We start from the raw sequence: 12,646 nt of genomic DNA, 5'->3' as shown, positions 1-12,646 counted from the left end.
AAGTAAAACAGGATCAAATTTCCTATTACTTCCCTTTCTAAAACCTGTTTCATATATTGTTTTTACTGCTCTAAAGTTGTCGGCAACAGGCAATCCAGCCAGTGACCAACTTAAACAGAGTGAATGACGCAGCGGTGTCAGGGCTCTGCTAATGTGAAACATCCACAAACCTTTGTGCCTTGGTCAAATCCATCACAGCTTGGGATGCAATTACTTTTTAAATAGGCCCGCGTGATGAATTGAATCTCTATACTGTTCTGGCCATAACCAAACTTGATGAATCCATTTTTAATCGGTCAGTGACAGGGAGGTGCCTTAATGTTTCATTTAACCGAGGCTGACGGCTGAGACCGTCACGCCTTCGTCAGATGAGTCCTGCTCAACATTGAGACCGGCAGAAAGGCAGGAGATTTTCTTACATCACCTTTTCAAAAACCCATTTGATACCTGGTTGTGTCTGCGTGGGGCCGCTGAGTGCTACTTCCACATATTTTAATGATGGTGGTGTGTTTGTGTAGGTTGATCTTAAAGTAAAGAACGACCACCTTAAAGCAGCCGGCTCCCTTCAACTGCTGTAGGTGGGCGAGATTACAGTCCAGCTAAGGAGAAGTGCTTCTTATTATAGATGAGACAAAGACTCCCCCAGCGTCTTCCTCCTCCCAATGGCCACGCTGGGGAGAGAAACCCTTCAAAATAAAGGAACCTTTGCCCTCTCGAGTTGCAAAGTAAGAAGCTAAATGCAATATAAGGCCCAGTGATGCATTGTGATCTGAATATAGAAATGGCTGTTATATTATTAAAGCAAGGCATGGCAAAAGGCTATAGTGAGTTTACAGTAAGTCATGGAAAGTAGGAATTTTACTTTGAGGTGCTTGTACTTCACTTGAGTATTAAGTGTTATAATTTTACTCCACATTGATTTGATCTATATTTAGCAGTAATTTGAAAATTAAGATATTACATACAACAAATGAAATAAACCTTACAAAATATGATGCAACTTTTGCTGAACAGCATCAACTCAATTATGGTAAAAAAGGTAAAGGGTTTTGGTTACTTTTTGTACCATTGAGGCAGTTCCCACTCCTGAATGCATGTCCCGATAAATCTGCCTGTCCTATGCTTAAGTAGGGCGATGGAGGATGAGTTCAGCCCGACACGCAATGACAATCAAAACCAAATCATTTTGTTACAAAGAAGCTGAAACTAATTTCCTTTGCAGCGTATTATTCTGTCAAAGCTCTGCGATAAAAGACTTACATCTGTTCAAAAGACTTGATGTGTTATTTTATTACTTTATTTCAATTGCTGTAACCATGATTTTCATTATACTGATAAAACAAAGGCAACAGGACCAATCGTTATTCTTCTAGCTGTTATATATTTATAGCCTGACATGCCTGACCCACATCCAGATGTTGGGTCTGTGAGCTCCCCATTGGCGGGGCTCAATCCGAGGGGCGGGACAAACGATTGTCTTTAAAATTCCCTCTGCATGCAATAGGACAGCGCTACAACCAACCAGAGCGACGCTGGTCGCTAGATTCAACTTTAAACTCCAAACTCATCTTCCTTTTTTAAGAATGACTTCAGTGCCATTCGATTTTCTTCCAGAGTCCAAAGACCGCTGTCCTCCAGCAGCTCCTGCTAGGGTGCATCTAGATTTCTAGGCTAATATATTTACCCATAATATATATATACAAAACAATTTTAATATTAACATTAAAAAACATGTACAGCAGGATATTTGGGTGAGTTCTAGGCTCTGATTGGGCTTTTTATTTGGTCTGTCCAATCTGGCCACACTGTATGTCCGTTACAGAGCAACATGTATCTAATGTTCAGCTAACATTAGCCACCATATGCTACTGGTCATACCAGACCAAGAAAGGCTGCAGCAGCAAACCCGTGAAGAAGAATGTGTTATTGAATCACTGCTTGCTCTAATCTATCCACCCGTATAGAACAGAGGTCAATTTGCTTCAGGTGTCAATAGAACACAACAGTACAATGTGTCACGGCACAACCACAACCCTGTGGGAACTTACTACTCTCTTTATGTCTAGGGCTTACAAAGCATTTTGCTCATGCTGTTAAAAACTACAGAAGCAAACGCTAGACTGCATGACTGGAGATAAGGTCTAGAGACCTACATTTTTTATCGTTGACTCCCGGTGACACTCCCTCCTCTGCTCAGTGGCCAGCTTGCTCCTCTTTGTGCTGTCAAACAGCGTGGGCACTCAGTTGACAGTCAATTTGTGGACAATTAAGATATGGACATAAGAGTAACACAACTTAGTGGGGAAACCTCACAATTACTCAGAAACACAATCCACAATCAGTCAGTCTCTTATTGCGACTGTTCCACAGCAACATGTATGTCTGACAACGTTATCAATCTTAGGACGTGACTTTTTGTCCAAAGACAGTGGTCTGGAGAGTGATACGCAACTCGAGAAAATGGCGTTCAAGATGTCTGTGGTTAGGCTGAATGGATACGGATGGCCATCCAATTATAACAATCTCATCCACACTGTTAAAATCAATTAAACATTGAGCCATTACATTGAAATCAGAACATCCTTTTTCTAGTTTCACTCTCAACTCCACAGACCCTGCAGGCTGATGTTAGTTGATGATGTGCTCCTTTGCTTTGAAAGTGACGTTTGGTTACTAATGGGGATGGTTAGCTGGACATGCTAATGTTACAGCAGACAAACACAATTCTTTGTGTAATGGCTAAAGGATTAATGAACAGCCTAGGTCTAAAGGTGTAGATCCGAATCCCAAACATATGGTAAATATCCTGGTTAAACTGCAATGTTGATATTTTAGCTGATGATTCCATGCTGTCTTAGTTTCTATCTGATTCTGCCTCTTTTGGAGACGAGGGCAGATGAGTCATGTGTGGCTGCTGCTGGATTTTCAGCTGGTTACCGTTCAGTGTAATGGTACTCAATATAAATTCACATCTAAGAAAAATCATGAAACCCCCCATTTCCACCAAGAAACGTGAACTGTCATCAGTGTGAGGGGATTCCATCCTTCTTCTGGCGGCAGAGGCCCTGTGGGAGGTAAGTCTCAGGTCAGGATGACAATGTCTAACGCACCTTGACTAATTGATTGTAGTATTTGGAATGGCAGGAGCTGAATGGATGTTAAAACAAAGAAACTATGGGTGCTGTTGTGGAGCAAGGTGGGGTGGATTTACTGTGGCTTCTGGACTGCTGGGCGTGTTGATTGCCTCCTCGACAGAGCTGGAGTGGCTCGGAGAAAAGAACGTTCCATCCATCCTGTCACTGTGAACCGTTTTGTTTCTTCGTTCTCATCTATTCTTCCTTCCCACTCTCCTCATTTTCTACTCTCATGTCATTTTTTTCCTTGTTCTTATTGTCCAACTCCTTTGCATGAACGTATTTTTACAATGGTAAACAAAATTGTATGCACAGCGTTGGCCGAGTCCGTCACTCCTCTATCATCTGGTGGAGGAGGCCAGGGATTTCACTTTTTGAATGATGTTGTTGACACAATCTTTTGAAATACAATCAAGTTTAAAATGAAGCAAAGTAAAATAAGTTTTGTACCTCTGTTCTGAACAGCTCTACGTGTGGACAAGCTTCCCTTTCCAGGATACAGTATAGTTGAGGACAACAGGAACTCAATGAATGACGTCTGTGACAAATCACCTAACCAATGAGAGAGAACTTTCTCTTAGGCGAGACCTTCCAAACCGAGTGCCTCTCTTCAGTGTACTGATCGAATGTGGTAAGTTCCTCCATTAGTCTTGAGCAGTATACAGGAAGATGGATTCCCTAATCTCTTTAAACAAATTAGGATCCTTCTAATGCAATATCCAGATTGACTGTACATTTGATGGAAATTTGATTTTGACCAGATGGAACTATGATCTGCTTCCAGAGGAGCAACCGTTACACGTTTTGTCTAACTCTGACTTTGGAGTTCTTTCATGTGTTTATCCAGGGGAGTTTTAGGTCTGTGTGGCCCCATGATGCTGCCATTTCCAATCAGTGTGGAGCTGTCGGCCCCTGGGAACAGCCTGGTCCTCCTCTGCTACCACAGAGCAGATCCTCCCGAGTAGCTGGAGGGTACATACCTTACTTATAGACGTTACTAAAAGAATACAACACTTTTTATTTACTTACCCAGCTCAAAATATGAAGATTCACAGTATTTAATTCATAGGTTGACTATCCCCATTAATAGAGAATCCAGAAGGGATTTGATATTTGGTCCCGTTTTATCAAAGACAACCCCCGCACATATACACAAAGCAGGGTGGTACCAGAACTACGTCATGGTATCTTCAGTGCATAGTTAGCATGCTTGTTCCTGAACAAAGTGGTTAGCTCGAGTGTATGTTTGAAGTAAGTGATGAAGCATTCCTTGTTGGAAAGTCACAAGGCTCAGGGAGGTTTTTCATCCTCATACTTTAAAAGTATATAATAGTTAATAGTAGTTTATAATAGTTTGACGTTTTTGCAAAAGATTCCTGAGTCTTATGTCTGTGCAGAAATTGTGAAGCTACAAGGAGATAATTAGCGTAGCTTACTGCAAAAACTGGAATCAAGGGTGAAATGGGGATGGGAAAATATATCGATACGGCAATATTTAGTTCATCTTATTGCAGTACAAGAATCCACATACTATCGCCAAATATCATTGGAGCGTACCTATGTTCATAAGTACCCCATCTTTTTATCAAAAACATCTTCTTCTCTTATTCCAGTCATATTGTACCTATTTGTCATGGTGTCTTTTACAAATGTTTTATTGTAATATGTACATTTTAAATTTCTGTTCTGGTCTGTTGTAAAACTTTGCTTTATTGTTTTTTCTTTTAATATGTTTATGTATGCTCCAAAGACAAGGCAAATTCTTTGTAAGTGGAAACATAGATGGCAATAAATCTGATTCTAATTAATAACTTAAGCTGCATGTCACATACAGTATCAGGACCTGAAAAAAATCACTGAGGAGAAGAAAGTTCCATAAGGTTTCATGTTATTCTGGACTCCCGGGTCGCTCTATACAGTGGTCAACAGGAAAGAGTGACACACTGCAATTACCTTCAACTTATACTGAGAAACAGCATCCCCAATTCTGCTCAGAGGAAAAACAACCCTTGATCACTTTATCATTTTTATTTTTAATTACTTTTGACTTTACTGGGCCATTTTACTCTCAGTTGCATGGACAATTTTCATTTTCAACTTAATTTGACCAATCTTGAATCTCTCTTGAATCATTTGTGTAAATGGGGTTAGGTTCGGTGCAAGTTTAAGTCCTTTCTCTAAATGTTTTTAATGTTTTTGTGGGATTTACAGCTTCTTTTGAAAAAGTCAAGCCCAGCAAAGCAGCATTTTGACAAACAAAGTTCAGTCTGCAAAAAACAGCAACTACTTTTCTTTGCATACACTGGAAAGCTTTCAGTCCAGTAGCCAGCCAGCAGGGTCAAATGCCAAGCCAGCTGAGACTGGGACAAACTACTTTTTAAGTTTGTAGTTCATTCTGCAAACAGACAGGCTGAGCAACAGAGTTTCAGGGTTTTAAAAATTCCTCAGAACAGTTCAGAAAAGTAAGTTGTCCATCCGCCAGGGACACACTGCTCAATACAACAACACATCTGCAGCGACAGAAGCTACACTGCAGTTTAAATGGTTGCATTACAGGTTAAGTTAAACTTGTAACTCTAGAGAGATAGCCGTGGTGTATTTGTTTAGCTATTCTCATAATTCAGATCCCATTTGAATAAAATCAGTTGCGTAGTGCTGTAAAGATTCAATCCATAAACCTACTGTATATGGATACGCCATGTGGGTGGATACACTTGTGGGTTATTTAACTACTACTTGACTTTGGTGACCAGTTAGAGTGGGTGCTTCCTTTGCTTCCTGTATTATAACTAATACATACTGGAATACAATATATCATCAATGAAATGTAAATGGACTGTTCTTATATAGCTCTTTTCTAGTCTTAACAACTACTCACAGCGCTTTTCCATAGTACAGGAACTATTCACCATTCACACACACTCATACACTGAGGCCCAGGCTGCCATAGAAGCTGCCACCTGCTCATCAGATACACACTCACACACATTTATACTCTGATGGAGCAGCATTGGGGGCAATTTAGGGTTAAGTGTCTTGCCCAAGGACAGTTTGACATGGGACTGCAGGGCCGGGGATCGAACCACTAACCTTTCGATTGGCAGGCGACCCCTGAGCCACCAAATATCAACTAACTTCCAGGATCTTTTTTGGGATATATAAAAGACAGAAAACAACATCGTAAAATGTAAGGTTACGAAGAGGAAAGAACTTCATGTGCAACACCACTGGGATTTCACTTCTTGCTGAGAGTTAGATGAGAAGATTGATTACATGTTCGTCCATTTAATATGAAGCTGGAGCCTGCAGCCGCTTAGCTTAGCTTAGCTTAGCACAAAGACTAGAAACCGGTGGAAACAGCGAGCACTAAGGTAACAAGATCTACCCACCAGCGCCTCTAAAGCTCACTAATTCACACTTCACGGTATATCTCGTTATCCACAACGTTCTGCTAAACCAAGGGATTCGTTGCTGCGGTTCTCCAACGCAGACTTGCCTATTGCTCTTTTCACGGGTGCACACAAGATCTGAGTGTGTTGTCTTTTGAGCTACCCAGTTTGGAGAGATGGCACAGAACACCCCCTCCACTTAATTAGTCCTCTACAACTCCATGCACTACTCATGCAGCCCTTCATCTTCAGCTCAACCCTTTGAAGGCAGTACAGTCCTATTAGATGTTCCTGATGGATTCTAGCAGACCAGCTGAGCTGAAAAAGAACTGACGTGAGGTGCATGTCACAGCAGAACACATTTTAAATGAGGCTGTGTGAGCGGTAGACGAGCCAACGAAGGGTGATGAGACCGAGGCGTCGGGCTGCAGGTGATCTGGCTCCTCTTTGGCTCAGGGGCCATTGGACGCATATGGACCAGGTTGTTGTGCTTCCCGCCGGGCTCAGTGCAAAACAAGCAAGAGTTTCAAAATTTGCATCATGCATGCACCAATATTTGAATGCACGTCACGTCCGCGTCCTGTGTTTAGTTCAGTAGTACACACAGTACACACAGATTTTTTTACAGTGTATTCTGTGTTTACTTTTTTCACTGTTTTGATGTGTATTATTACGTCACAGCGCACCGCGGCAGCTCTTGCACGTACACTGCGGTCAAAGTTAAACCATGTTAAACTTTGACCACTGCGCAGCACTTTGCTCAGTGCAGCCACAGGCCAGTTGTTGCTCCTGCAAGCCCTCACACAACTCATAAAGTTGGCGGTTTAATCCCTGCATGACAAAGTGTCCTCGAGCAAGACACTGAAGTTGCTCCTGATTGGCCGGCCGTGGCTTGCATCATCACAGTACACATGAATATGTGAATGGGTAGCACATTTTAAAGTGCTTTAACTGGTGAGGTAGAAAGGCACAATGTAAAGTCCACTTAGCATTTCAGTGATGGGGGACAGCCACAGTAATGGCAGTGTGTTGGAAAGAGATCACCTGATAGCCCCGCAGTCTTTAAAAGCTAGTGTGAGAAGTTAAATGGAACAAGAGATGATGGCTCCGCTTAATGTCGTTTGGAGATAGACGGGTGTCATGTGCCCGATGAGGTCTTCTGGGAGTTTTGGGGAAATATTTCAAAGACAAGGACAAATAGAAGTTCCGGATGGGATCAAGCGGCAATGGGAACCAATCCCATTTTGATAGAGCTCTGGATGACACTTGAAAAGACCTCGAAGGGCTTTCAGGTTTGGTTTTTAAAAAGGGTCCGAGGGACTGGGACGGTGGATGTTCATATCAGCCGCATATGTGCCCCAAAAACCTTTCAGAGCGGATAAGAATGATATTTCAAACATGACTTTCAAATCAACTTTAGGGAATATTAAAAGTGACAAATTGGTTTCAGTGAACAAAAGGGGAAATAGATAAATGAATAAATTACATACATTGATGAAATGGAAACGTTGAAATCATTATAATTATTATTAATACTATATATTACATCAATGACACATTTATAACAATGAATGTAGTTAAACAAGTGTGTTAAATAAAATCTGTATAATATTTCAATACGAAATGTTACACTGACAAATTTCATTTAACATAAATATTATCCCATTACAATGATTGAATTGTCTGTTTTATAGTAGGGAAATATATGTTTTATCATTTGACTCTGAATTTATTGCACTTTGAATTTATTTATTTCCGTCATAGTTTTTTATACTTTTGTCACATCTTGTCTTCATCATAATGTTGGACCGGACAGACCTGGGAAAAGAGGTGCAGCTTGAAATACTGCAGTAGATGTTAATGGGACTTGGAAAAGATGATCAAAATGTAGAAGTGGACTGGCATTTAGACTCAGGTATCCACTCCAGCTAATGCCTCCTACTCATCTCTTCAAGGGTTTCATAATTTATTGGCTTTCAGATTTTATTAACTTCATTTTTATATTAGAAGTTTATTGCAGATTTTTATTATTGCTTCATAGGTAAAGTTAGACAGAGAAGAGTAGAAAAGAGAGTTGGTTGGAGAAATGGGACGTTAAAGATTACGCATGAAGTAATTAAAGCAAGAAAAACTTATCTTTTAACATACTGTATGCAATCTGATTATTTTACATAGAGACATGTATTACCAGTTAATTTAGGCAAATAGTGGACATAATTTCAATAGAGGGGGTACTGTTAATATGAAAATAAGTTGTGTTGGAGAAGTTGTGCAATGTGAAAGCATTGATGCACTCATGCTTCCATAACGGCGTCTTGCTGGTCTCTGTCGGATAAACAATGCAGGAAGAAAGATAATTTAATCTGATGCCATCTAGTCTCCAAACTGCCTCAATAATTACATTTAAACATTAAATCCTTTTGATTCAGCCTCCCACTGAAGCGGACATTTCCTCATTGTCAGAACTTCACAAAAGATTCCAACAAGGAGAGTACCAAACAGAGCCAGAATGCTCATGATGATCTCTAATTAATATGACAATATCATAACAGGCATTTTTTGCCACTTAAAATTTCAGTAGGGATGGATATTAATTGTCATTATAGCGGATCCACTTTTAACTCCAGAAGATTTCTGACTTAAAGGTTTCTAGTTCTAGTTGTGATGCAGTAGTCAAATACAAATCTGTGACATCAGCATTAAAAACACTGCATAATACTCACATTGAACAAGCTTCATTCATTTTTAGATTAGATTCGTTTTCCTCACGTTTTAGAAATATAAAAGCCAAAATCATGTCTGCATAAGTAGACTGTCATTTTCAAGTCAGTATTCACCTTCTGCAGCAATTTCAGCCTTGAGTCCCCCCCCCCCATTCTTCTTTACATAACCGCTCGAGCTCTGTCAGGTTGCATGGGGAGCATGTGTGAGCCGCCTGTTTCAGATCTTAATTGGACTGAGATTGGGACTCAGTAGTTTTTAAGACGGCGAGGACAGATGCCTTGCATGCCTTTTCAAATCACTTCAAACTACAATCTCCATTCAACCAACCGTGGGACTACCAACGCCAAATGGCCCCCAGTGATAAGAAGATGTGAGGGGCTGCATTCTCGTGCCAACATGGATTTGACATTCATTTTTCATTTATATTTAATAATTAATTTAGATCACATTTTAGAGATATTTAAAACTTTGACATTAAATATTATTTTCTGTTGATTGGGTTTAAAAAAAAGAAGTCACTTTACAGTATGAACTATGTATATTTGTTCTGAAGAGATTGATGTTTCATTGAGATTATAAATATATTATTAAAATAGTGTACAGGCCTATATTATTCTGGCTTTCATTTAATCCGGATTTATTGATCTATATGTGTATTTGTGTCTTCGTGTGTCTTTGTAGCACAGCAGCTTGACATGGGAGTCTAGTTGGGATCCCTGTGGTTGCATGCAGTTTGTGCAGGTGTCAGTGTGTGTGTTGCCGGTAGGAGGGACTTGATGCTCCAACTTCTCATTTTGTGTCTCTGTGCTCTCCAGCCAGTCGTCCTGGTCCTGCTTGGAGAGACACGACGGCATCAGCAGCAGCAGCAGCAGCACGGCATTCCGGGGAAACACCATGCATCTTAGGCTGAAAAGACGACTGGAGCCTGACATCATTACGCTTTGTTATTTTTGATTTCCGTATATTTTTTTCTTTCGTTTTGTCCTTTTTCTTTCTCCTTTTTAGCCAATTTGTTACGCGCAAGGACACTACAGCATCCCTCCACGGCAGACACGCTCACATAGAGCCTCCTCTGTGCAGACGCACCACCACCATCCTCCTCTTTCCTTCCTTCCTTCCTTCCTTCCTCCCACTCTCCTCCTCTCCTCTCTCCTGTTCTGTTCGAACCCAGAGGACATCGGGACCTCTTCTCCCCCCGATTGCCCGGAGACATGGATCTATGGTTTCATTCGATCCGGATTTGCTGGTGGAGGGTTTTGTTTCTGATGAGTGTTTTCCAGGACTATCTGAGCTCCATGCTGGACTGCCCGCCGACCTGCAGCTGCTCTCAAACAGAGATCTATTGCAATAAGTCCGACAACGGCAGGTTTTTCCCTTTGCTCGCCCTGCAAGACACTGGGAGCAATGGGACCAGTGTTGACATAGCAGAGTTATTCAAAAACATCACCTCTATGTAAGTACATGCGGATTATGTCATGCGGTTATTTTTATTTGTTTTTTAATCATTAATTGATCATATCCTCAGTGAGGCGTCTGTGCTTCCAGGGTGTCTGTTGCTTTCCGTGAACTGATCTGACTTGTTGGCTTAATCCCTTATCTCGAGACTTTTTGCACTTCTATATGTCTTTTAAGTGGCCTTTTATGATAAACCATCTATGATTCTATGATAATCAGTCTTGTGTAGAGGTGCCTCAGTCTGCACAGCACAAAGAAGACAAATCCCGCGCAGTCTTTTCAGACGTGGCGACAGACTCCTTCATGTTGAACCTTGTTGTAGTGAATGTCGGATTTGTGTGTGTGTGTGTGTGTGTGTGTGTGTGTGTGTGTGTGTGCGTCCGTCCTCATAAAGTTGGTCCTCCGCAGCGGCTCCGCAGGCCCATACCAGGCCAGGTGACAGTTGGGATTTTGCGGTGAGAGGCTCGGGTAGCCTGCAGCAGCCGCTCGGCCAGACCGGGCCAAATCGAACAGGAGGAAATGGTGCAGTAAGGTCAACCGGTTCCATATCAGCCCCCATCCTCTGGGACCGATGCGACCCCCCCCCCGAAACTTTATTGGCCTATGTACCGATGATGCGGGAGGGGGTTCTAGAGGAAATGGCCGTTAAAAACTTCACTTGTGGCTCAGCCCCCCCCAAAGAGATGGACATGAAGCAGGACGCTTGGGTTTCAGAGGATTTATAAAGGGTTTGCTTAAAACAGAGGAGCTATGACAGCAGGCTCTAGAAGCCACCCCCCACCCCCTTTACCCACACCCCCCACCCCCTTTACCCACACCCCCCCATAAGTAGGCTACATTTTCATTCTGCATTCTCCCCATCCTCCTTCCTCTCTCTCTCTCTCTTTCTCTCTCTCTCTCTCACACTCACTCTCTCTGTCTCTCTGTCATCGGTCCTTCCTGCCAACATCAAAGCTCTCTTTCTTGAAAAGTCAGAAAGAAGCAGAGCTCGGGCCTTAAAATAAGACCTCTGGTGTGGATGAGGCTGATTTGCATATAAAGTAAACATCCCCCGTGCACGCACTGGAATTCCCCGCACGGCTTCCTCTGCCTCGTCTCACACCACACAGGACCCCCCCACCATCGGTTTTAGTATCCCTTTTGCCCTTTATCCGTTTGAGGCAGACAACAACTTATTTTGTGACATGGTTCATCGCTTTCCTGGGCCACTAGAGGGTACCCTGGTACCCTTTATACACTGGGAACCAAGCTACTGCTCCCTAGCACTGGAGTCATTTACGTGACTGTGTTATCAGAGGGAGTGTTTAGTCACATCAGGCGTCAGCTTCAAGCTAAGCAAAGGATGGTAAAGAGATGGAGGCCAGAGATCGCAGCGCCATCGCACTACCAGTGATTAGTCTGACCCTAGAGTGAACCTCAGATATAGATTTCCTCTTGTAAAACGTCCTGTCATTTACCTCTTCTCTCTATTGGGATCAACAGTTGAACACACTATTTGCTGGATTTTCATTGTGAAATGCCCACATTCACTTTATAATAAGCACAAAGCCACACATAGATTGCCTTTTTTTCCTTTGAGACACCCTAATGCCGTTGACCCAGGACTAATTGTGCATTTCATGGCCCCTCTGCCAAGCACGCCGCTGGTTTTCTTGCTGCTCAGCATGGAGAGCAACCTCCACCCAGCACTAGCAGCCGCACAATGACAGCCTATGAGACGCAGTAGCTCCCAGTGCAACACAGGCTCCCACATATCCCATAGGAACTGATCCAGTCAAATCCCACAAAGATTTGATATGTTGTGGATAATCTCATAATCAACTATACATGTGCGGGTATGCGTGTTAAAAGCATACATATTATACACAGTTAATTATGTGGCTTAACAGAATTGAACACTATCACTTACAACATATTTCTAAACATATATTGTGCTAATTTAAA

General features: G+C 42.0%; 1 protein-coding gene across 5 annotated transcripts in view; it reads left to right on the top strand.

Moving 5' to 3' along the window:
* Positions 1-10,044: 10,044 nt before the first annotated feature.
* The window catches only part of ntrk3b (neurotrophic tyrosine kinase, receptor, type 3b), a 166,515-nt gene continuing 163,913 nt past the window's right edge, over positions 10,045-12,646 (top strand). For 3 of the 5 annotated variants that reach the window (XM_034873485.1, XM_034873500.1, XM_034873493.1), the window contains exon 1: positions 10,045-10,700. In XM_034873485.1, the coding sequence (XP_034729376.1) occupies positions 10,459-10,700 (242 nt within the window). In that variant the 5' untranslated portion in view covers positions 10,045-10,458. The remainder of the gene's footprint in view (positions 10,701-12,646) is intronic. The other 2 variants (XM_034873512.1, XM_034873507.1) reach the window with 2 other exon arrangements.

The sequence above is a fragment of the Etheostoma cragini genome, chromosome 1, assembly GCF_013103735.1.
Source record: "Etheostoma cragini isolate CJK2018 chromosome 1, CSU_Ecrag_1.0, whole genome shotgun sequence".
Taxonomy (NCBI): domain Eukaryota; kingdom Metazoa; phylum Chordata; class Actinopteri; order Perciformes; family Percidae; genus Etheostoma; species Etheostoma cragini.
Note: the sequence above shows the minus strand (reverse complement) of the source record. Positions and strands in the feature narration are given on the sequence as shown.